This window comes from Podarcis gaigeae, assembly GCF_964106915.1.
Source record: "Podarcis gaigeae genome assembly, chromosome: 6".
NCBI lineage: Eukaryota > Metazoa > Chordata > Lepidosauria > Squamata > Lacertidae > Podarcis > Podarcis gaigeae.
In genome coordinates this window covers 3,985,545-4,011,184 of record NC_139682.1, presented here as the reverse complement: position 1 = coordinate 4,011,184, position 25,640 = coordinate 3,985,545, and the positions used below count along the sequence as shown (strand labels likewise).

Genomic DNA, 25,640 nt, shown 5'->3' with positions numbered 1-25,640 from the left:
TACCAGACTTTTAGAAGACATCTGAAGGCAGCTCTCTTTAGGGAAGCTTTTAATGTTTAACAGATTATTGTATTTTGATACTTTGTTGGAAGCCGCCCAGAGTGGCTGGGGAAACCCAGCCAGATGGGTGGGGTATAAATAAATTATTATTATTATTATTATTATTAAAGATGTCAATGACGGTGCCAGGCAGGCTTCCCTGGGAAGAGCATGCCATGAGCAGGAAGCCGTGGCTGAAACGGTCCCTTTTCCTTGTCGCCACCCTCTGCAATTGCAACTGAAAAAGGCAAAATGCAGACAAGTGATTGAGAACAGGTCTTGTGATGGACACTCACCGAGAGGCCTATGAAGACAGCCATCTTCTTCCCAAACCTTACCAGGAACCACTGCCAGACAGGGATGGAGAGGCAGGCGACCACCTGGAGGCAAAAGGGGAGAGAAAACTCAACACCCCGTATGACCCAGAGCTCTTTGGCACAACAAAAAAGGAATGGCAAGACAAACTGTTAGAGTATATTGAACTGGCTAGATTAACAGAGGCAGCTAGAGATCACACTAGACAAGAGTTTCAAAAAGCATGGGGGGAAATGCAGAGAATACTTCACAAATCAATGCCCTAAAATACATACCTGGACTTGTCTTGATTAATGTCTGCAGGAGACTTTGTGGATATTTAAGTTATAATTAGAAAAATCTTAATTCTTATCCATAAAGGAAACAGCTTATAAGAAGTAAATAATGAGGGCAGATACAGGATAAAGGAAGTCTTTTATTTGGTTGTTTGTATTGTTGTATGTTATGCTTATTGTATGTTATGTTCAACTAAGCTGTTGGATTAAGCTAAAATTTCAAAACTAACTGGAAAGCTCAGGAACCAAGAAAACAAAAACTTCAAAAAAGGAGGGGGGGAATTATAATTTATTTAAGAGACCACTGTAAGCAGACGAAAACATTAGCAGGATTTTAATCTCACTTGTAATGTAACAAACGCTGTGGATAATATGGATAGATATAAAATATAGATTTGATATAATACGCAGTTGAAAACCTTGACATTAGGATGGAGGGGAGGTCTCGAGATTCAGAGAAATCTCTCTATAGTGGTACCCCAGTTGTGGAATATAACCTGTTCTGAAAGACCATTCGACATCCGAAACATTTGACAACCGTGGCTCAAAGGGCGGTCTGCAAAGTCAATGCAGAAAATGGGGGGGAAACGCAGCCGTTTGACTTCCGAAATGTAAGCATTTACTTCTGCGTTTTCAGCATTCAATAACCAAAATGTTCGGCTTCCAAGATGCTCGAAAACCAAGATACCACTGTATATGGAAATGGGTTTGATTTTATTATAAATTTATATTTGAAAAATAAAATAAAAATATTTTTTTTAAAAAGGTCAGGCAATACGTACCAGCATGATGAGCACCAGATGCTGGAAGCTCCCAGGCAGTCCAGCTGCATGAGTGCAGAAGAAAGCAAAGATTCCCTGGGCGAGCTGTGGGTGGAAACGGAAGAGCCTCAGAGAGCATTCGGGCACTGAACGGGCGAGGGTGGCATGCCACTCCCTGCTAAACCATTGCTTCCATTTTTATCCTCAGTGACTGTCAAGGAGGCTGTTTTCCGAATGGAAATCAGTGGTGGGGAAACACCACCTTGCCAGGTTCTTTTGGTCAAGCCACACTCACCTGCCCTTACCTGGGGCAGGTAAAGATACACCTGGACTGAAAGTGCGTTTTGCACATGCTGCCAATCAGTGGCACCTGCAAAGCAGGGTGCACCTGTGTGCTGGGCACCAGGCTTTGTAAGCTGGCAACGGACCGTGCAAATAATTCAAGAAAGGTTAAAAGGTAAAGGTAAAGGGACCCCTGACCATTAGGTCCAGTCGTGACCGACTCTGGGGTTGTGGTGCTCATCTCGCCTTAGTGGCCGAGGGAGCTGGCGTACAGCTTCTGGGGCATGTGGGCAGCATGACTAAGCCGCTTCTGGTGAACCAGAGCAGCGCATGGAAATGCCGTTTACCTTCCTGCCAGAGTGGTACCTATTTATCTACTTGCACTTTGACTTGCTTTCGAACTGCTAGGTTGGCAGTAGCAGGGACCGAGCAACGGAAGCTCACCCCGTCATGGGGATTCGAACCGCCGACCTTCTGATCGGCAAGTCCTAGGCTCTGTGGTTTAACCCAGAGTGCCACCCCCGTCTCCGTAATAATAATAAATTTTAATTATACCCCGCCCTCCCCAGCCAGAGCTCAGGGCAGCTAACACCAATACAATCACAGTAAAAACTTAATGGGGGGACCAAATTAAAATACAGGCTAAAATGCAATTTAAAATGCAGCCTCATTTTAAAATAGCCAATAAATCAAGACCATAATGGGAGAGAAACGTAAGGGTCAGACCGAGTCCAAACCAAAGGCCAGGCGGAACATCTCTGTCTTGCAGGAAAGATGTCTCTTTCCCTGCGGAAAGATGTCAAGTCCCGCAGGACCCTAGTCTCTTGTGACAGAGCATTCCACCACTTCGGGGCCAGTGCTGAAAAGGCCCTGGCCCTAGTTGAAACCAATCTAACCTCCTTGAGGCTCTGGACCTCCAAAGTGTTGTTATTTGTGGACCTTAAGGTCCTCCGCGGGGCATACCAGGAGAGGCGGTCCCGTAGGTACGTGGGTCCAAGGCTCTACTGCTGAGCTATGGCCCATCCGGCAAATTCAGTGTACTGCTGAGCAATTGTGTCCCATGTCCGCCCCATAAAGCCCTGTTACCCAGCCATAGGTTACCTGGAAGGCCAGCGATGCCAACAAGAAACCTGCAAGGAGCCGGGTGTAGGAGCTGTGGCTTAGGATGGTCCGCAGACTGGCAAAGAATAGAAGTCTGGTCTTCCCCAAAGGGGTGTATCGTCCTGGAAAAAAAAAGAAAGAAAGAGGGAAGAAAGGAACACTACACTTATGATGTAGTGGAAAGAATGCATAATTTGGAAGGACAAAAGTTTGGACTTATTGATGCTGTTGTTTATTCGTGTCCTACTCTTTGGGACCCCGTGGACCAGAGCACGCCAGGCACTCCTGTCTTCCACTGCCTCCCCCAGTTTGGTCAAACTCATGCTGGTCGCTTCGAGAACACTGTCCAACCATCTCGTCCTCTGTCGTCCCCTTCTCCTTGTGCCCTCCATCTTTCCCAGCATCAGGGTCTTTTCCAGGGAGTCTTCTCTTCTCCTGAGGTGGCCAAAGTCTTGGAGTCTCAGCTTCAGGATCTGTCCTTCCAGTGAGCAGTCAGGGCTGATTTCCTTCAGAATGGAGAGGTTGGATCTTCTTGCAGTCCATGGGACTCTCAAGAGTCTCCTCCAACACCAGAATTCAAAAGCATCCATTCTTCGGCCATCAGCCTTCTTTATGGTCCAGGCATATTGATAGACAGCTATAAATATTACTACTTGGACCCATGGAAGGGATGTGGGGGGGAAGTCAGGAGATTCAGAGCATTCTCTATACAGTGGTACCTCGGGTTAAGTACTTAATTCGTTCCGGAGGTCCGTTCTTAACCTGAAACTGTTCTTAACTTGAAGCACCACTTTAGCTAATGGGGCCTCCCGCTGCTGCTGCACTGCCGGAGCACGATTTCTGTTCTCATCCTGAAGGAAAGTTATTAATCCGAGGTGCTATTTCTGGGTTAGCGGAGTCTGTAACCTGAAGCGTCTGTAACCTATAACCTGAAGTGTCTGTAACCTGAAGTGTCTTGTGCTTTTCTTTTTGCAACTGCTTCTGAAAATTGAAGCTAGCAATTTTGGGGCTGGGTTGCAAGTACAGTGGTACCTCGGGTTAAGTACTTAATTCGTTCCGGAGGTCCGTTCTTAACCTGGAACTGTTCTTAACTTGAAGCACCACTTTAGCTAATGGGGCCTCCCGCTGCCACCGGAGCACAATTTCTGTTCTCATCCTGAAGCAAAGTTCTTAACCCGAGGTACTATTTCTGGGTTAGCGGAGTCTGTAACCTGAAGTATATGTAACCCGAGGTACCACTGTATTCGGATGTTGAATTGATTTTTTGTTGTATAATTATACTTTTCAAAATCAAATATTAAAAATATAAATAAATAAATAAACTTTCCTTGCAAAACACACACACACAGAGAGAGAGAGAGAGAGGGAGAGAGAGAGAGAGAGAGAGCGAGAGAGAGAGCGAGAGCCTGCAACTAAGGCCCAAACGTGAGCAGCCTATCATTGGCCATTAAGCCAAGATGGCTGTGTAGAGCCTCCTGGTTCACAAGCAGTCTACCTCTGAATGACAGTTGCTGGAAGCCAAATAAGGAGCAGGGAAAGTTGCTCTCCTGGATTCCTGCTTGGAGGTTTTTTCCCAGAGGCACCTGGCTGCTGAAGGCAGGAATTTCTTGGACCAATATCAGAGACTCTTTTTAGAATTGATTTAACGCATTTCTTTCTTCGCAGGGTGTTTCCAGACAGGATCTTAATATTGCAAGCAGGCAATTCAGAAGATGCAAATGGGTCTGTTATGTACTGAGTTGAATAGGATCCAAAAGGCAATAGTCTGATTCGTCCTAGAACAATAGGGTCCAGAATGCAGCAATATGATTGGTCCTAGAAGAATAGGGTCCAGAATGCAGCAGTCTGATTGGTCCTAGAACAATAGGGTCCAGAATGCAGCAATCTGATTGGTCCTAGAAGAATAGGGTCCAGAATGCAGCAGTCTGATTGGTCCTAGAACAATAGGGTCCCGAATGCAGCCGTCTGATTGGTCCTAGAATAATAGGATTCAGAATGCAGCAGTCCGATTGGTCCACAGGAACCACTCAATCCAGCTCCAGGTGGAAGTGAATCCGCAACCTGATTGGCCTACAGGAGAATTCCGGAATTAGCCAATCACGTGGGGCCCATTGTGTAAATAATGTACATAAAGCAGACATTCTGGGGGAACTTCCATTCCTCCACACCACTATGAGCTGAGTAAAGAGAATGAAATCCACTCTCGTCTCCGAGTATATTTCAGGGTCATTGGCAACACACTGGGTGTGTTTTAACTTTTTCAGAAGGAAAGATGGGTCGTTTCAGACTTTGCAAACAATCTTGCATGCATAAGCCTCAGCCACCCCACGATAAGCATCAGTCTGGATGTACCCTGGATCTTGTGACCAGGCCCAGGGCTGAACCTTCAAGAAAAGTCACATTGAGCGTCAAATACATGAAATAGTTATATGTTTACCTGCCTGCTCTTTCACTCCCAAGAAAAGGACCAGGCAGGAAAGGAAATAAAGAGAGCCAAGGACCAGGGAGGCGACAACATACGCCGTGCGCTGAAAGGGAAACAGAGAAAACCATTTACTGGCCGAATGCAAATCACAACCAGTCAAAATCTGATGGCTTGTTCTCTGGTGCAATGCATGCATATTCCACTCAGAGTAAACCCATTGAAGGGACTGGACCTAAGTTAGCCGTGTCCATTCATTTAGGGAAGTTTTTAATATTTCATGTTCTATTGTGATTTAATTCTGTTGGGAGCCGCCCAGAGTAGTATGGGAATATTAAGGATTGTAGGAAAGGATATAGTGGTACCTCGGTTTAAGAACAGCCCTGTTTACAAACTATTTGGTTTACGTACTCCGCAAAACTGGAAGTAGTGTCCCGGTTTGCAAACTTTACCTCGGTCTAAGAACAGTTTCGGTTTAAGAACGGACTTTCGGAGCGGATTAAGTTCGTAAATCAAGGTACCACTGTATATTGAATAAGTATTAGCCTTCCTTCACTCACACTAGTAAGTGATGTAGAAGAGAAGATTCCCCTCAATATAGTTGCAGGTTCGTTTGAATCTCTTCGTTAAGTTTATTCCTGGTGTCCCCTTTTGATCCCGCTTAAAAAGACACAAGAATCTTTCTGAGCAAAGTAACAAAAGGTTTCTTCACATTTCACTTCGCAATATGATACCCGGAAGGCAGGCTTTTCTTAATAGTTACCCAAGAATCTGCGGGTTCATCTCATAGGGAGACTGAACTCATGTGCTGCTGGCTGAGAGCCGGCAGACAGCAAAATTACATTAAGGCAACAAAATGGTGGGAGAACAGCATGGCACCAAAAGAACAGGAACAAGGCAGTATCGAGAAGACAGACGAAGTGAGAACATGGCTTTGTGACGTGGCTCTTTTGTGGAGCCTGCCAGAGCCACGCTCATCTCCCAGGTCACATGCAGGGAGAGGAAGCTAAGAGGAAGTTACACTGATTGGATGTCCCCCTGCCTGTGCCCACTCTAGGGAAATAAGGAATGCTTCATCTGACTGCACCAATGGATTGCATCCCACAAGTGGCTGGGGAAACCCAGCCAGGTGGGCGGGGTATAAATAATGAATTGTTGTTGTTGTTGTTGTTGTTGTTGTTGTTGTTGTTGTTATTATTATTATTATTATTATTATTATTATTACTGTATTTTTCGCCCTATAGGATGCACTTTTCCCCCTCCAAAAATGAAGGGGCTCTCCAGGCTTCAGGAAGCTATCAGCAAGCCTGGGGAGCCCGCCGGAGCTCCCGCAGCCTGCTGCCCGGAGTGCAGGGTGCGCTGAAGCCACAGCTGGGGGGGGGGGAATAATTTTTTTTTCTTTATTTCCCCCCAAAAAAACTAGGTGTGTCCTATGGGCCGGTGCATCCTATAGTGCGAAAAATACAGTATTATTACTACTACTACTACTACTACTACTACTACTACTATTATAACTACTACTACTACTCCTGCCAACCTAGCAGTTCAAAAGCACGTCAAAGTGCAAGTAGATAAATAGGTAGCGCTCTGGCGGGAAGGTAAACGGTGTTTCCGTGCACTGCTCTGGTTCGCCAGAAGTGGCTTAGTCCTGCTGGCCACATGACCCAGAAGCTGTACACCAGCTCCCTCGGCCAATAAAGCGAGATGAGCGCCGCAACCCCAGAGTCGGCCGCGACTGGACCTAATGGTCAGGGTTCCCTTTACCTTTTACTACTACAGCGGACACTCGGGTTGCGAACGTGATCCATGTGGGAAGCACGTTCGCAACCCGCAGCGCTGCACGTGTGTACGAGCAAGTTGCAATTTGGTGCTTCTGCGCATGCGCAAAGCACGATTTGGCATTTCTGCGCATGCGCGACCGTCAAAACCCAGAAGTAACCCATTCCGGTACTTCCAGGTTTCGGCGCATCCGTAACCCAAAAAATGCAAGCTGAAGCGTCTGTAACCCGAGGTACGATTGTACTACTATTATTAATGGAGCTAATCTGAATAGGGATGGCAGCATGGGGGAACGGAGCCTCCTCCTTACGCTTGCTAGAACCCTGAACAGGAGCAGCTCTGTTAGGTTGGGGCACGCTGCAACATTTTGTTGCAGCTGTCACTTGTTCCATGTGGCTCCCAGTCCCATTTCAGCTCCCATATGGCTGGTTGCCTAAAGCTGCCAAGGGCCGGCCCAAGTCTTACCGCATTCTCCAGCACATCCGGGAGCAGAGAGGTGTCGTTTCCTGCCAGGGTGCCATTCGCCACGTCACACCTCTTCCTCATGCTGGCGTGGTGACTCCCGACGATTTGCCCCTGGATACCCGACCCCACCAGGGTGCTCAGCATCTCCACTCCCATCCCTGCCAAAAACCATGGAAAAGTGGGAGAGGCATGAGCGGAAAGGAGTCGCAGCACAACTCTAAACCGGGGAGGGGGGCGGCCCCCAAGGCTCTTCCATCCGGCCCTCAGGACTCCGCCCAGGCCACACACCCTTCCCCTAGGCCAGACCCCTCACCATCCCCATCTCACGCCCTCCTTGAGTGATATTTGCCTGCCCAGAAGGGGCCTGGATGGAGATCAGAGTGGCGTCTGCAGATGTTTCTACAACTCTGGATTTTGCATGGCTGGAACCTAGCCCATGGTTACCAGACGTCCCTGACAAAATCCGTCCCCGGAATGTCCCCGGATTTCATTTAAAGTCCCCAGATTTATATTTTAAGTGTTGTAGATTTATTATGAGGGAATGAAGTCTTAAGTCTTAAGTTGACCATATTTGCACATCAGTTTCTAATGTTGTGAGTGCCCTCTATTTCAGAGGCTTCTACTCTGCAGCCTCTTATAGTTGTTTAACTGCGAGTCTTTTAGTTCTTATGCTCTTACAGTTGTTTTAACTGCGTGTTTTTGTTTGTTTTTAGTTCTTAACTGTTTTAATTATCAGTTTTTATCCACCCATTATCCGTGTTTAATCTTGTATTTTATTCAGATGTTTTATCCTATGCTTGTTTCTTTGTCCTTATTTGCTCTAACAATTATCTGTTAAAAAAATCCTAACTGCTATTTTATTTATATGTTTTTTTTATCCTGGTCTGCGACCGTAATAAAGTTCATTCATGAGGGAATGAATGTTGCGTGATTGGTTCAACGGCACAAGGCACATCACATGGGGACTTCTGGGGAGGCAAAATGGCGGGCGTCACGGCAGCGAGCAGCTCCTGAAGCCAGCCAGAGCCAACTGCGCTACCAGGCTGGCTCCGGGCTGCTGAGACTGCCGCTGCCGCTGCCAAGGGGGAACTGGGGACGCCCGGTGCGTCAACTAGGGATACCACTGAACATGCCCCCCCCCCGCGGCCCAAATCGAGCCGGGAGCGAGGGTGCCTGGCTACCCAGCTGACTGCCCAGCGGTGCTCCGGGGCCAGTAAAAACTCCGGAGCCGACGCAGGGAGAAGGAGGAGAGGAGAAGGGGAAGGAAGAGAGAGAAAGAGGAAGGAGAAAAAAGAGGGGAGCCCCAACTTTGCTGCACTGGTGCTCCCGTTGAGGAGAGGTAGGAGAGTACCGGGAGGGCAAGGACACATGGTCAAGCCCAGGCCCGACCCAAGCCTACTCCACGCTGGCTAGCGCTCCAAGAGAGCAGGCCGGGACCCAGAGGAAGGCCACGCAACAGAGGAGACCACAAAAGAGAAGATATTACTTCCTTTTAAAAAAAACTTTTTTATAACATTTTTTTTCTCTTTTCAAAAAAAAAAGTGTCCCCAGATTTTTTTGGGGAAAAAATCTGGTAACCTTAACCTAGCCTGCTTTACAAAAGGTGATGTCACATCTGTGACTCCACCCACTTTTCCCTCCGGCCCCTCCCAGCACTGCTACGTGGCCCCTGGAAAGTTGCCCAGAAGCAAAAGTGGATCTCATGTTGGATGAGATTCCCTACCCCTGGGTTTCACCGATAAACAGCAGGCGTTGATGGCTCCAGCTGTTATCTTGGTAGCAGGATGATCATGCCAACTACTGAGCACCACAAATATTCAGGATTTCATCCAAAGTGGCATGCAACACAAGGGAACCGCCCCATAGACAGATAGTATGCGGCGAAAGGTCAGCGGTTCGAATCCCCGCGGCGGGGTGCGCTCCCGTCGCTCGGTCCCAGCGCCTGCCAACCTAGCAGTTCGAAAGCACCCTTGGGTGCAAGTAGATAAATAGGTACCGCTCCGGTGGGAAGGTAAATGGCGTTCCGTGTGCTGCACTGGCTCGCCAGATGCAGCTTGTCACACTGGCCACGTGACCCAGAAGTGTCTGCGGACAGCGCTGGCTCCCGGCCTTTAGAGTGAGATGAGCGCACAACCCTAGAGTCTGTCAAGACTGGCCCGTACGGGCAGGGGTACCTTTACCTTTTTAAAGGTAAAGGGACCCCTGACCATTAGGTCCAGTCATGGCCAACTCTGGGGTTGCAGCACTCATCTCGCTTTACTGGCTGAGGGAGCCTGCGTGCAGCTTCCGGGTCATGTGGCCAGCATGACTGAGCTGCTTCTGGTGAACCAGAGCAGCACACGGAAACGCCGTTTACATTCCCGCCGGAGCGGCACCTGTTTATCTACTTGCACTTTGACGTGCTTTCGAACTGCAAGGTTGGCAGGAGCAGGGACCGAGCAACGGGAGCTCACCCCGTCACGGGGATTCGAACAGCGACCTTCTGATCGTCAAGTCCTAGGCTCTGTAGTTTAACCCACAGCGCCACCCGTGTCCATCCTTTAAAAGGATGTAGATAAGCTGGAAGGTGTGCAGAGGAGGGCGGCCAAGTTGATCAAGGGTCGGGAAACCAAGCCTTATGAGGAATGGTTGAAGGAGCTGGGCATGTTTAGCCTGAAAAAGAGGAGACTAAGAGGAGATATGAGAGCCAACTTCAAAGATCTGAAGGGCCGTCATATGGAAGATGGAACAAGCTTGAGGTCCAGCGCCGATGGCCTTCTGGTGGTTCCCTCACTGCGAGGGAAGTGAGATTACAGGGAGCCAGGCAGAGGGCCTTCTTGGTGGTGGCACCTGCCCTGTGGAACACTCTCCCACCAGATGTCAAAGAGAACAACAACTACCAGACTTTTAGAAGACATCTGAAGGCAGCCCTGTTTAGGAAAGCTTTTAATGTTTAATTGACTATTGTATTTTAATATTCTGTTGGAAGCCGCCCAGAGTGGCTGGGGAAACCCAGCCAGACGGGCGGGGTATAAATAATAAATTATTATTATTATTCTGCCCTGGACGGTAGGATTCGAACCAATGGCTTCAAGTTTCAAGAAAGGAGGTTCCGACGAAACATCAAGAAGAACTTTCTGATGGCAAGAGCTGTTTGACAGTAGAATGGACTCCCTTGGAAAGTGGTGAATTCTCCTTCCTTGGAGGTTTTTAAGCAGAGGTTGGAGGCTTTAGTTTCTATGATCCTATGAAATACCCTTGCACAGAAAAGATTCCCCCTCTGTAAAATCCCCGTTAATTAATCAGTGTAATCTACACCTTGTTACCGTCACACCAGGCCTCAGGCCACGACACCAGGGCAAGACAAATGAATTGATGGGGTAGCTCAGTCGGAAAACCATGAGACTCTTAATCTCAGGGTTGGGTGTTTGAGTCCCATGCTGGGCAAAAGATCCCTACATTGCAGGGGGTTGGGCTAGACTGAGTATGGGTAGGCAAACTAAGGCCCGGGGGCCGGATCTGGCGCAATCGCCTTCTCAATCCGGCCTACGGACGGTCCAGGAATCAGCGTGTTTTTACATGAGTAGAATGTGTCCTTTTATTTAAAATGCATCTCTGGGTTATTTGTGGGGCATAGGAATTCGTTCATATTTATTTCCCAAAATATAGTCCGGCCCCCCACAAGGTCTGAGGGACAGTGGACCGGCCCCCTGCTGAAAAAGTTTGCTGACCCCTAGGTTAGAGGGTCCTTATTTCTCCATTCCAACTCTATGATTCCATTATTTTTTTCCAGACTAGGAAATCCCTGTAGAGCAGGCACCCCCAAACCCGGCCCTCCAGATGTTTTGGGACTACAGTTCCCATCATCCCTGACCACTGGTCCTGTTAGCTAGGGATGATGGGAGTTGTAGTCCCAAAACATCTGGAGGGCCGGGTTTGGGGGTGCCTGCTGTAGAGATTCACCGTCTCAGAAACCAAGGAAGGCAAGCGCTGCATTTCCAGATCAATGGCAATCTGTGCCAAGAGACTTACTGTAGGCGGTCGCAGAGTCGCGGTCCATCTGACTCCCTCCTAGGAACATGGTCAGCGAGGAATAAGGGACGTGGTAGCACTAAAAGGAGGTAAAGGTAAAGGAGGGAATCTGTCAGGGTGGAAATAATAATAATAATAATAATAATAATTTATTTATTATTTATTATTTATTATTTATTATTTATTATTTATTATTTATTATTTATTATTTATTATTTATTATTTATTATTTATTATTTATTATTTATTATTTATTATTTATTATTTATTTATACCCCACCCATCTGGGCAGCTTCCAACAAAACACTAAAATACAATAACCTATTAAACATTAAAGCTTAATGTTCCACAGGGTGGGTGCCACTACCGAGAAGGCCCTCTGCCTGGTTCCCTGTAACTTGGCTTCTCGCAATGAGGGAACCGCCAGAAGGCCCTCGGAGCTGGACCTCCGTGTCCGGGCAGAACGATGGGGGTGGAGACACTCCTTCAGGTATAGTGGACCGAGGCCGTTTAGGGCTTTAAAGGTCAGTGCCAACACTTTGAATTGTGCTCAGAAATGTACTGGGAGCCAATGTAGGTCTTTCAGGACCAGTGTTATATGGTCCCAGCGGCCGCTCCCTGTCACCAGTCTAGCTGCCACATTCTGGATTAGTTGTAGTTTCCGGATCACTTTCCAAGGTAGCCCCATGTAGAGCGCATTGCAGTAGTCCAAGCAGGAGATAACCAGAGCATGCACCACTCTGGCAAGACAGTCTGCAGGCAGGGAGGGTCTCATCCTGCGTACCAGGTGGAGCTTATAAACAGCTGCCCTGGACACAGAATTGACCTGCGCCTCCATGGACAGCTGTGAGTCCAAAATGACTCCCAGGCTGCGCACCTGGTCCTTCAGGGGCACAGTTACCCCATTCAGGACCAGGGAGTCCTCCACACCTGCCTGCCTCCTGTCCCCCTAAAACAGCACTTCTGTCTTGTCAGGATTCAACCTCAATGTGTTGTTGTTGTTTAGTCGTTTATTTGTGTCCGACTCTTCGTGACCCCCTGGACCAGAGCACGCCAGGCACTTCTGTCTTCCACTGTCTCCCGCAGTTTGGTCAGACTCATATTTGTAGTTTCAAGAACGCTGTCCCACCATCTCGTCCTCTGTCGCTCCTTCTCCTTGTGCCCTCAAGGAGGGTCTTTTCCAGGGAGTCCTCTCTTCTCATGAGGTGGCCAAAGTCTTGGAGCCTCAGCTTCACGATCTGTCCTTCCAGTGAGCACTCAGGGCTGATTTCCTTAAGAATGGATGCGTTTGATCTTCTTGCAGTCCATGGGACTCTGAAGAGTCTCCTCCAGCACCATAATTCAAAAGCATCCATTCTTCGGTGATCAGCCTTCTTGATGGTCCAGCTCTCACTTCCATACATCAATACTGGGAAAACCATAGCTTTAACTATACGGACCTTTGTTGGCAAGGTGATGTCTCTGCTTTTTAAGATGCTGTCTAGGTTTGCCATCGCCTTTCTCCCAAGGAGCAGGCATCTTTTAATTTCGTGACTGCTGTCACCATCTGCAGTGATCATAGTTGCAGTTAATGAAATGTTGTGAGCAGGACTCTTAGCAATGCCTACTTGTAGCTTTTTAAAAATGTGGCTTTTATTTTAAACTCCCCGCTGTGTGTGTTGTGTGTGTTTTGTGTATGTGTGTCTTTTACCCTCCTAGTCTACAAAGCCCACCTAGAAGTCCAGGACGTGCCGTGTCTATATATAAACCTCAGCATCAATAAATACATGAATGGCTGAAGGGAACATTCATTCATTCATCCATCCGTCCCACGCACAAGCGCTTACACTCATGCAGGTCTGGAAGAGGCAGTACATGACCAAATACCAAAAGAACTTCAGTGACACAGAGAGGGAATCTGAGGGCACAAACCAGAGCATAGTGTAGAAGAAGACCCCGAATGGCGTGGAGCAGACGACCCTGCAAGGAGAACAAGAGAGCGTAAGGCTGTCGTTGCAGGGCTGTCGTTGCTAAGAGCAGCCGGCTGCATGCCGCCATGCAGCAAGCAGGATTGCATTGACTGTGCCAAAAAAATCTGGTGCTCAGAGGTAGACTATCCCTGTATCTGGAGGTTCCACTGCAATGGGGAATTCGTCACAGTTATTGGAAGAGGGGGCAATGGCAGGCTGGATGCCCAAGGTGGAAGTCTTTGTTTGCCAGAAGGGCTTTTATGTCTTTAAGGGCCACGTGAAAGGCAGGAGTGCAACAGGTAGAGCTGCGGAACCGGGATGTGAAACCAGGGGTCTGATCGCTGGTGCAACTGTCAGGCCATGCCAGGATCCATCCCTGAAGGTTCAGCTTCAACTGGTTCAAAAGGGAGGTGGACAGGAAAAACTCACAGTCTTTCGCCAACCACCTCTCTCTTCCCCTTTAAATCTCCAAGGTTGGAAATATAAAAGGGGAAGAGGGGAGACTTGCAAAACCTCAACTCCTGCCAAATTCGGCCCGTGGAGCCGAGAAGGTTCGGTGCCTTTTGCTTAAGGCAGGGGTCAGCAAACTTTTTCAGCAGGGGGCCGGTCCACTGTCCCTCAGACCTTGTGGGGGGGCAGGACTATATTTTGGGAAATAAATATGAACGAATTCCTATGCCCCACGAATAACCCAGAGATGCATTTTAAATAAAAGGAAACATTCTACTCATGTAAAAACACGCTGATTCCCGGACCGTACGCGGGCCAGATTTAGAAGGCGATTGGGCCGGATCTGGCCCCCGGGGCTTAGGTTGCCTACCCATGGACTACTAGATGGTCTTTTCCTTTTTTGTCCCTTCCAACTCCACTGTCCTATGAGAAGCAGCTCGCTTAACGCACCTCCAGCTTTTATGACCAGGCTGCCCCTTGATCTTTCCTGCGAAACACCAACAGATCTACCCGGTTGCCCCTTTCCCCTCTCACTCACCAAGGGATCAGTTTGCCCCACCTCCGGCGGGGGCTTCTGCTGACCAGGAATCCGATGGCGGGGTCGGCCACAGCATCCCAGGCTTTCCCCAAGAAAAGGATCAGCGAAGCATGGAAAGGCTCCAGCTAGATCGAGGCAAAGGAGGAGACTGAATCTGTTAGACAGCGTAGAAAGACCTGGAGCATCAACCCAAACAACATTTCGAAATTGATTATTTAGTCGCCAACACTTCGGAACTCCCTGCCAGTTGACATCAGGCAGGATCCTTCCCTCTTTTCAGCACCTACTAAAAACTTTTTTTCCTTTGTTTAGGCTGGCCTCCCCAGATATCTAGAATATTTAGTTTATTGCCGATGGAAGATGGAACACATTTGAGGTCCAGCTCCGAGGACCTTCTGGCGGTTCCCTCACTGCAAGAAGTGAGGTTACAGGGAACCAGGCAGAGGGCCTTCTTGGTGGTGATTCCTGCCCTGTGGAATGCCCTCCCATCAGATGTCAAAGAAATAAACAACTATCTGACATTTAGAAGACATCTGAAGGCAGCCCTGTTTAGGGAAGTTTTTAATATTTGATGAATCATAGTATTATAGTATTCTGCTGGAAGCCGCCCAGATGGGCGGGGTATAAATGAATCATCATCCTCAAGAAAACATTTCATCTCCCTGCAAACAAACCAGAGGTGGATCTGCACACAGGAAAAAACCCGCTATAAATAAGTCAGAAATTAAATTGTTATAACAAAAGAAAAAAAACCCTATGGAAAAACGCTATGGAAAAGTTTTGTGCTGTCTGGCGCCACCTGGTGTTGCATGTTTATAACTCATTCAGATCACTGTTTTTTGATGAATGTAGCTGAGTCCCAGGATGGAGGCTTACCTGCACGACATCCAGCAGGAAGATCTGGAGGAAAAACCCGACGGCGTTTCCTGTGAGCTGGTAAGGGGCGCCTCCAAGAGCATAGCAAACCTTCCGGTGGAGAGGCAAGGCAGGTTTCACCTGGGAATGAGATGCTAGCAGGTGAGGAGAGCCCCTCTTGAACACACACACACATCCTGCAAAGGTAGCAAATCCTGTCTTCTCTAATGCAAATATAAGAAAATGTTAAAGTGCAGCCCTGGTAGATCAGAAGGTCTTCACTTTGGCCAGCATCTGGCAGTGGTGAACTGGGTGCCTCTGGGAAATTCAGGAGGGCATGAAGGGAGCATCGCACCCCTGTCGAAGTGGCGCATTCGAGGGAGGACTTTGGGGCATACGTCAAGGGCCCCGCTCTGCAGAAATGCCCCCAAAACACAGCATTTCTAGCTTTTCACACTTTGAAGAAGGGTTTCATCTTTAAAGCCCTGTGCGGCCTAGGACCCTCGTACCTATGACACTGCCCCTCCTGGTATGCCCCGCGGAGGACCTTTAGGTCCACAAATGACAACACTTTGGAGGTCCCGAGCCTCAAGGAGGTTAGATTGGTTTCAACTAGGGCCAGGGCCTTCTCAGTACTGGCCCCGATGTGGTGGAACGCTCTGTCCCAAGAGACCAGGGCCCTGCGGGACTTGACATCTTTCTGCAGGGCCTGCAAGACAGAGCTGTTCCGCCTGGCCTTTGGTTTGGACTCAGTCTGACCCTTATGTTTCCCTCCCCTTATGGTTTTGATCTATGGGCTACTATTAAAATGAGGCTGCATTTTAAATTGCATTTTAACCTGTATTTTAAATTGCTTTATTTAATTTTTTTTCTATTATGTTTTATTGGTGTTAGCCACCCTGAGCCCGGCTTTGGCCAGGGAGGGTGCGGTATAAATAAAATATTATTATTATTATTATTATTATTATTATTATTATTATTATTATTATTATCCTGCATGTAAAGCACCCAAAGAATACTGGGAGCTTCTGCCAGTCAGAGTAGAGTATGCTGAACTAGATGGACCAGTGGTCTAATATATAGCAGACTTCTGTATTCCCCTACTACAGACTTTGCCATCCTCCAGGTGTTTGGGGCTACAGGTGCCATCACCCCCAGCTGGACAGCTACAGGTTTGTTCCACACCCCTCAGTGCCTATTGCCTCTGACTTGGGAGGGTCTGTAGAGCTGCTGGACATGAATATCCCTTCTGCAGTTTCTCTAAAGGTAAATGTAAAGGTAAAGGGACCCCTGACCATTAGGTCCAGTCTTGGCCGACTCTGGGGTTGCAGTGCTCATCTCCTTTACTGACCGAGGGAGCTGGCGTACAGCTTCTGGGTCATGTGATCAGCATGACTAAGCTGCTTCTGGCGAACCAGAGCAGCACACAGGTTTACCTTCCCGCCGGAGTGGTACCTATTTATCTACTTGCACTTTTTGTGCTTTCAAACTGCTAGGTTGGCAGGAGCAGGGACCGAGCAACGGGAGCTCACCCCGTTGCGGGGATTCGAACCGCCGACCTTCTGATCAGCAAGCCCTAGGCTCTGTGGTTTAACCCACAGCGCCACCCGCGTCCCTCTGCAGTTTCTCTACAACTCTCTAATCTGGCCTGCCTGCATCCAGCCCTATATTCAAACAGCAGGGAGTTTCCACAGTGCAAAATCCTACTGGGTTGCCTTGATCCCACTGTCAGAGGGGGGTCACTGTAAATTGCATCACAGGAGTTCGGAGGATGTTAAATTCCTCTCTAAACAAGAGCTTCTTAGTGTGTTGACCAAGGAATTGTGTGTTATGCAAGACCAGGGGTTTGGCAGACCCAGAGAAAGCTCTCTCTCTCTCTCTCTCTCTCTCTCTCTCTCTCTCCTGATCTGCTGCCTCTTCCTTTGACACTGAGTGGAGTTTTGGCACTTCCTGATAGGCCTAAAATACAATTTCTGAACAGGGTGTCAAACTGACATGACCTCTCTCAAGTCACGACAACATCCAAAGTCCAGAGTCTGGCAGGTCTTCAAAAGAGGCGGTGGAAGTTTTTGCGGTGGATAACAGAGAACCAGAAGAGAATATGTGGTTGAGGAAAGCAAGTTTACTAAAGGACTCTTCCATCAGCTTTCTTGACCTCAATTCCCCAGCTGTAAATTGGGCATAATCACAACTTTCCAGGCAGCAATGGGGTGTGGGTGTGTGAGAGACACACACACAGAGAGAAGACAAGAAAGAGAAAACAGGACTTCAAATGTTTTAAGATCCCACACACATAAAGAATAGAATACTGCTCTCAGAAAGCATCTTTCTTTAAAAATAAAGTAAAAACAAGATTCTAGTCCTTTTTGAGTTACCACTTCAAACTGAAAGCCTACCCCAGCTGCTGTTGTTTGAGGGCAGGGTTCGATCACATAACAACAAATTCAGGTTGTGCAATTATAGTGCATTGGGAGCTCTTGCACAACAAACCCAGTTCCCCAAAAAGATCAGGTGGTGGTTGTTGTTTTTTTGTAATAAATTGCAGGAAAATGTACTGGAGAGTGTGGGATCACACTTGCTATGACAACACCTTCTTACTTCCCTGCAAAAAAAAAAAAAATCAGAGTGAAGGCTCATTCAACAGCCAAGGCCTTCTTATCTTGCCTCAGGATAATGGCTTTCTCAGTAGAACCACTTACCCCTGAGTAGACTCACCAAAGTTTGGGAATTTTAATCTGAGGTGACCATGGCAAAAATGGACGCAGGGCAGTCTTTATTCTGGATTAGTTAATTCAGGATACTTTTGCCAAGGTCTCCACCTGTTCTTAATTCTGGCTCTGCCCTCTCCTGGCATGAAGCCCACAACCCAGGCTGAAGAGATCCTGGTTCAGATTCACACCCAGCCAGCCATGAACTGTAGTGTGGAAACCCCTCAATCTATAACCTCCCTTGCAGGGGTGTTGTGAAAGGAAACAGAATATACATATACATACAGTCATACCTCGTGTTGCATTTGCTTCATGATGCGTTTTTTCAGGTTGTGTCCCGCGTTGACCCAGAAGTACCGGAAAGGGTTACTTCCGGGTTTCGCCGCTCACACATGCACAGACGCGCAAAACGATGTCACGTGCATGCGCAGACATGGCGAATCATGACCCGCACACGCGCAGACGCAGGTTGCATTCTGCTCATGTTGCGAACGGACTCCGGAACGGACCCCGTTCGCAACCAGAGGTACCACTGTATACATATACAGTGGTACCTCTGGATATGAACTGGATCCGTTCCGGAGCCCCGTGCGCATCCGGAAGCAAATACAACCCACATCTGCGCATGCACGGGTCGCGATTCGCCGCTTCCGTGCATGCACATGATGTCATTTTGACTATCTGCGCATGCGCGAGCGGCGAAACCCGGAAGTAACCCTTTCCAGTACTACCATGTTGCCGTGGAGCGCAACCCGAGAGCACTCAGCCTGAAGCAACTTCAACCCAAGGTATGACTGTACATATACATATATGTGCATGCCAACCTCAGCTCCTTGGACTGGGGGGATAACAGCAGCATAAACAGGGGTGGGGAGGAGATGGGGAGAAATTTCACAATCTGCTTGCGATGGATCGGGTGTCGGCAGCTGGAAAGTGGCTGCCGATAATTTTAGAAGCACATATTTTCACAGAGGGCTGCAGAACAGAACAGCCCTATTGTGCCCTCAGTTCAGTTGCTGTTGTCAAATGTCTATATTGCCCTTCCTTCGAGGATCGCATGGTGTTTGACAATATAAGAACAGAATAATACATAACACAGTAAAAACAACAATAACAACAACAAACAATAGCCATATAAGAATAATATATAACACAGTAAAAGCAACAACAAATAATAACCCCCTTCAAAGTGATCCTGCCCCCTTCAAAGTGATCCCGCTATCTTAAGTATGGGGGATTGTGGCTACAACATCCAGTGCTTCCTTCCCTATCATGAGACACCCTAAATATTTTGGACTACAACTCCCATCAGAACCAGCCATGTGATGCTGTGGCTAGCTGGAGCCCGGCTCTGCAGGCAGGGGCTGATGGGAGTTGTAGTCCCAAAACATCCAGAGAGCTGCAAAAGATGGCTGCTCCATCCGGAGTCTTCTCAGTGGTGGCCCCCCAGCTCAGGAACCCTGTGGGATGCAAGGGAGGGCATTGACCGGGAAGAACCACTAGGCACCTCTTGGTTCCAAAGAGCTTTTAACTGGCTGAGGCTCGTAGCCAGACACTGCCTCTTGGTCGTCATCTTGGTTACCTATCAGAGCTGGCCCACCCATAAGGCAAGGTGAGGCAACTGCCTCGGGCGGCAGGATCTATAGGGGCAGCATATCTGGCCTTCAAGGAATGCATTGCCGGCTGCAGCTGCAGTAACAGCAATGGCTGCGGCACACTCCTTGGGGGCTGAATCTGTCACCTCAGCAGCCCCCCACCCCAACAAAAGCCTCTCAGCGAATAGAGGGCACTACCAGTATATTTAAATCTATGGTTTTCCCAGTAGTGATGTATGGAAGTGAGAGCTGGACCATAAAGAAGGCTGATCACCGAAGAATTGATGCTTTTGAATTATGGTGCTGGAGAAGACTCTTGAGAGTCCCATGGACTGCAAGAAGATCAAACCTCTCCATACTGAAGGAAATCAACCCTGAGTGCTCACTGGAAGGACAGATTGTGAAGCTGAGGCCCCAATACTTTGGCCACCTCATGAGAAGAGAAGACTCCCTGGAGAAGACCCTGATGTTGGGAAAGATGGAGGGCACAAGGAGAAGACAGAGGACGAGATGGTGGGACAGTGTTCTCAAAGCTACCAGCATGAGTTTGCGGGAGGCAGTGGAAGACAGGGGTGCCTGGCATGCTCTGGTCCAGGGGGTCACAAAGAGGCGGACACGACTAAACGACTAAACAAGAACAACCAGTCTCCTGCCACCCCAGGGAGGATATTGAAAGGGCTGACTTCTGGGGGCCTCCTGGGCTTTGCACCCTCCCAGCGTGATTCAGAGCAGAGCCTCCACCTCCCCAAATGGCCTTTGATTCCCACTTCAAGTGCCAGGTAAGGTTGATTCCATCAATTCGTCCCTGGTTCCTGATGTACATCTCCACTCACCCCATTTTCCCTGGTGGGAGGACGTGCCATTTTGGAGATCGCCTCTGGTGCCCAAATTTCTTGCACTGACCCTGTTACACTTTTTTACCCCTCCCTGTCCCAAAGGCAGGACGTAATTAGGCCAATCAGAGTCACCCTCACTTGGGGACAGCAGACACATTTCTGGAAGGAACAAGAGCTGTGATTCATCGCAGCAACAAGAGAAGGCGATGACGACACAGCCAGGGACCTGGGCACGTTCATTAATGCTTTACCAAACTTCACCTACTTGGCCGGCACCCCTGGGCGCTTATCCAAGCAGGGCACAGGCCGTGGCACCCGGGAAAGGCTTGGCCAGCTCTTCGCTTCCACACACTGTCTGAGAGCAACATCGCCTGCTTCTGGCATTGCTCATCCCCTAGTATTATGGCAGCACACGTATATTTTGTTCCAGAGTCAATGGAGTGCTTGTTTTCTTTTCCCCTGCGTAGTCCTCACACAGTCTAGAACTGCTGTGTATTTTTAGTCCATGAAAAGCGCTTCTTGAGAAACGGGTTTCATTCTGATTTCCGAAAATCAAAGCACGTTGCAGACTGAGCCTGTTGACGGTGGCTGCAGGGGGTCAGAATCTTGTATGCACATGAAATCCTGGAGGTGTGGGGAGGAAGGTGGGGCCAGCAGGCATTATGGCCTGGCTAGTCCAGCATGCTGTCCTCACAGTGATCAACAACTTGCACATTATGGGATGCGCCAATGCAGTCCTACCATGAGACAGAGGGAGGCAATGGTCTCAGGTGGCAGATTCAGGGCAGAGGGGGCAGAGCAGTGGACCGCAGGCCTCTCTACCTGGCCTTCAGCGCTCTCTCCAGGCTGCACCTATCACCAGGCTATTTTGCACCCTAGGCACGGCTAACTACAGTGGTACCTCGGGTTACAGACACTTCAGGTTACAGACTCCGCTAACCCAGAAATAGTACCTCGGATTAATAACTTTGCTTCAGGATGAGAACAGAAATCGTGCTCCGGCAGTGCGGCAGCAGCGGGAGGCCCCATTAGCTAAAGTGGTGCTTCAAGTTAAGAACAGTTTCAGGTTAAGAACGGACCTCCGGAACGAATTAAATACTTAACCCGAGGTACCACTGTACTTGCAACCCACCCCCAAAATTGCTAGCTTCAATTTTCAGAAGCAGTTGCAAAAAGAAAAGCACAAAACTTGAAAGCGCTAAATTTATTTTAGAGTGCAAGGATAAGCATAATCCAACCATCTTTGAGCACCTTCCTCAAATACAAAAGAAAACGCTTGAGGGCACAAACCATTTTGAATAATCTTGTGAACTGCGATGTTATATGTTTCCATTTCATGCAGATCACAATCTCACTTTGTGTGCCTTTTCCTTGGCAAACTTTGTCATCACCAGCTCCTTCGGGTCAAGCGCAGGCGGCTTGGGCACATGCTCAGCTGATAGATTTGCCAAGCTGACTAGTTCCCCTTGCAACATTCTTAAACGTAAGACAGTTCTGCAAGCTTGAGCTTTGCGTTCCCCACTCACCACTGATGCTGGAAGTGCAGGGAGGCTCCTTAGGGCAACAGAAACATCTGGCACATTATCCAGGAGCTTTTGTCGTGGCATGAAAGGAAGTTTACCTAGCGCAGCGGCAGCATGGACTTCGGAAGTCTTCGTGCTGCTGCTGTTAAGCTCACAGCATTGATAAAACAAAAACTCACCTGTATGAAACTGTGCCCACCCCTCGGAGGTCTGTGCCCGTGGCGGCTGCCCAGTTGGCCTCATGATAGCACAGCCTCTGCCCATCACTGCTGCTGTTTTTCACCTTCCTTTTTTCCTCCAGGGAGCTCAAGGTGGATGGGCGGTTCTCCTCCTCTGCATTCCTCACAACAACCCTGTGAGGTAGGTCAGGCTATCTAAATAGCACACTTTCCCACCACATCAAAACACAAGAGACTTTTGGATCAGACCAGAGGCCCATCTCGCCCAGTATCCTGTTCTCACAGCGGCCAATCAAATGCCCCAAAGGGAAACCCGAACTCAGGACTCAAATACAACAGCAACTCTCCACTCCTGTGGTTTCCAGCAAGCGGCATTTGGAAGCATTGATGTGTCCAGATGTGGAGGCGGAGCAAGGAGCCTTAATAATAATAATAATAATAATAATAATAATAATAATAATAAATTTTATTTATACCCCGCCCTCCCCGGCCAGAGACGGGCTCAGGGAGGCTAACACCAGTAAAATTACAGTAAATGCATAATGGGGGGGGGGGAGAACCAATTTAAAATACAGATTAAAATGCAATTTAAAATGCAGCTTCATTTTAAAAGTAGCCCATAGATCAAAACCATAAGGGGAGGGAAACATAAGGGTCAGACTGAGTCCAAACCAAAGGCCAGGTGGAACAGCTCTGTCTTGCAGGCCCTGCGGAAAGATGTCAAGTCCCGCAGAGCGTTCCACCAAGTCGGGGCCAGTACTGAAAAGGCCCTGGCCCTAGTTGAGACCAATCTACCCACCTTGTGACCTGGGACCTCCAAAGTGGTGTCATTTGTGGACCTTAAGGTCCCCCACGGGGCATACCAGAAGAGGCGGTCCGTAGGTACCCTTCTCCATGAATCTGTCCAATCCTCTCTTAAAGCCATCCATGTCGGTGGCCCTCGCTGCCCCCTGCTTCAGCGAGTTCCGCAGATACCACCTGAAATCCTTGTAAGTGGAGATGACAAGGGCTTTTTCGCATGCAAAGCCACCGAGTTGCGTGGGGCCAGGTGCTCGGATCTATATGTCTGCATCCCCTTGCCTCCCTCGCGTTTTACTTTTCATAGCCCGCGGAATTAAAAAGGGAATTGCAAACGCGCATAGGTAAACTCTGCTCCCGGCCGCTTCCTCCTTGCCAAAGGATCTCTCCGTGCCGCCTCTGCAAGTCAAGCGCCACCCTCCTCGGCTGCCTGGCTTAGACTTTTGGCAGGCAAACGGCCCGGGGACGCCTCCCACCCCCTTTAAAATGCTCAAATATAGAAACCCTCTTGGAACCGACTGTGAGAGCGCTCAGCCAGCCTCGCAGCGCTCCGCGCGGTCACGCACAAAAAAAGCCACCTCTCCAAATTGGTCAAACTGCTAGTCCTGGCTGAGGCCACTGCCTGCACCCTTCGCCCTCCTCTCCGGCTTACCCGGCTGGGCTGCGCGTCCTTCCCAGGCTCTGCACCCTTCGGAGTTAACCCTTCCTGGCCTTCGCCCTGGCCTTCTCCCTGAAGCATGGCTCGCATAGTTATAGGACCATCACCTGCCGAGCCTCCGCGCGCAATTACGCACAGGGCAGCCGGAGCGGGAGGAAGGAGCGCAGGAGGGGGCGAGAGGGATAGTCCCCCTCCAGGAAGCAAGCGGACGCAAATCATGCTTCTTCCTCCCCGGGGGCGCGGACGGGAGGCGGACGCGCGCCTGGCCCTGAAACCGACACCAATACCAGGGCTCCCGCCAGCAAGGGGTGGGACCGCGAGGCTCTGGCAGGCGCCGAGGCGCGGAGGAAAGGGGTGGATGAAGGGTGTCCGGTGGGGGACGGGCAGTTGTCCGTCTTGGAGCCGCCTGCCTGCCGACTTCGCTTTGTTGCAAGAAGTCTTGTTGTTGTTTAGTCGTGTCCGCCTCTTCGTGACCCCCTGGACCAGAGCACGCCAGGCACTCCTGTCTTCCACTGCCTCCCGCAGTTTGCGCAAACTCATGCTGGTAGCTTCGAGAACACTGTCCAACCATCTCGTCCTCTGTCGTCCCCTTCTCCTTGTGCCCTCCGTCTTTCCCAACATCAGGGTCTTTTCCAGGGAGTCTTCTCTTCTCCTGAGGTGGCCAAAGTCTTGGAGCCTCAGCTTCAGGATCTGTCCTTCCAGTGAGCGCTCGGGGCTGATTTCCTTCAGAATGGAGAGGTTGGATCTTCTTGCAGTCCATGGGACTCTCAAGAGTCTCCTCCAGCACCAGAATTCAAAAGCATCCATTCTTCAGCCATCAGCAAGAAGTCTAAGGTGCCAGAAATAAAATGCAAACGCACATGGAGAAGTGCATAAACCGCATGTCTGAAACAGTACAGAGAGTGATACAACAGGGAGGTTTGGCTCCTAGAGGGCCCCCCCGTCAGGGTAGCAGGAAATTCCTGGAAGCTCGCCCCTCTGTAAACCGATTTGACAAGTGTCTGTTGCGTGGCCAAGCTGAACTGTCAAATGAGCACAAATCTATGTCTGAATTTTGCAGACCTTTGGCTTCAGGAGCCAAGGTGTTCACCATTTCCAAAGGATGTTTCAGACAGGCCAGGAAGGGCAATTCTCAGGTGTCATAAGGCATCTTGATAGCCTTGTAAAGACGTGGGAGAAACATGAACCCTGAGCATGAACTGATTTACATGCACAACCCGTTTGGTGATGCATCTATGACGTTTCATAACTCGCTTTTGTTCTGGCCTGTCGCAACAGATAAGCAACAAAGATAAAAGCAGCTACAGTGGTACCTCAGGTTAAGTACTTACGGTAATTCATTCCGGAGGTCCGTTCTTAACCTGAAACTGTTCTTAACCTGAAGAACCACTTTAGCTAATGGGGCCTCCCGCTGCTGCCGCACAATTTCTGTTCTTATCCTGAAGCAAAGTTCTTAACCTGAAGCACTATTTCTGGGTTAGCGGAGTCTGTAACCTGAAGCGTATGTAACCTGAAGCGTATGTAACCCAAGGTACCACTGTATATAGCATTGCTCCTTGGGTTGCCTCCATTTGTTTTCTCTGATCGATTAGCGGGCCTCGGTGGAGATTTGGGCTGTAAAAGCCAACCTGAGGTTTTTTTTAGAACAGCTTGGACGTCTCCAAAAGGCTTGCAAGTTGAATCGAGGAAATGGACCAGCATCCACACAGGAAACTGACCCAGAGAAAGGAGCGTGTCCGAGGAAACTGATAAGAGGAAAGAAGAGGCGTTGGGGCTTTCCATTGTTTTGCACTGTTCAGCACACCCCCCGCTGTTTGTCTCTTGGACGGAAGTTGTTTGTGTGCCCTCTGCACAATTCGCTCATGGATCTCTGGCTAGGAACATTTCCCCCCTTAGGGGAGGCCAAGGACCTCTTGCATTAAAAACACATCTAATGTCCACAACTTCCCCCAAAGAATTCTGGGAACTGTTCTGCTGGGAACTGCAACTCTGTAAAGAGAAAACTAGAGTTTCCAGGATTATTTTGGAGAAATCTTGAGTTTTAAATATGTGTTAGGTAAAGGTAAAGAGACCCCTGACCATTAGGTCCAGTCATAGCCGA

The 25,640-nt window shown here is 48.9% G+C and overlaps 1 protein-coding gene across 7 annotated transcripts in view; it reads right to left on the bottom strand.

Annotated features, from left to right (window-relative positions):
• Positions 1-24,486, bottom strand: part of LOC310846976 (sodium-dependent lysophosphatidylcholine symporter 1-B-like) — a 35,090-nt gene extending 10,604 nt beyond the window's left edge. Inside the window, exons 1-10 of one of the 7 annotated variants that reach the window (XM_083744238.1) lie at positions 23,534-24,485; positions 15,264-15,383; positions 14,388-14,512; positions 13,277-13,409; positions 11,451-11,529; positions 7,440-7,597; positions 5,211-5,301; positions 2,774-2,895; positions 1,412-1,495; positions 336-419 (exon numbers count right to left, since the gene is read on the bottom strand). In XM_083744238.1, coding sequence (XP_083600364.1) covers positions 336-419; positions 1,412-1,495; positions 2,774-2,895; positions 5,211-5,301; positions 7,440-7,597; positions 11,451-11,529; positions 13,277-13,409; positions 14,388-14,512; positions 15,264-15,383; positions 23,534-24,346 — 1,809 coding nt within the window. In that variant the 5' untranslated portion in view covers positions 24,347-24,485. Of the gene's footprint in view, positions 1-335; positions 420-1,411; positions 1,496-2,773; positions 2,896-5,210; positions 5,302-7,439; positions 7,598-11,450; positions 11,530-13,276; positions 13,410-14,387; positions 14,513-15,263; positions 15,398-20,378; positions 20,448-23,533 lie in introns of those variants that run through there. The other 6 variants (XM_083744239.1, XM_083744242.1, XM_083744243.1 and 3 more) reach the window with 6 other exon arrangements.
• Between the last annotated feature and the right edge of the window lie 1,154 nt (positions 24,487-25,640).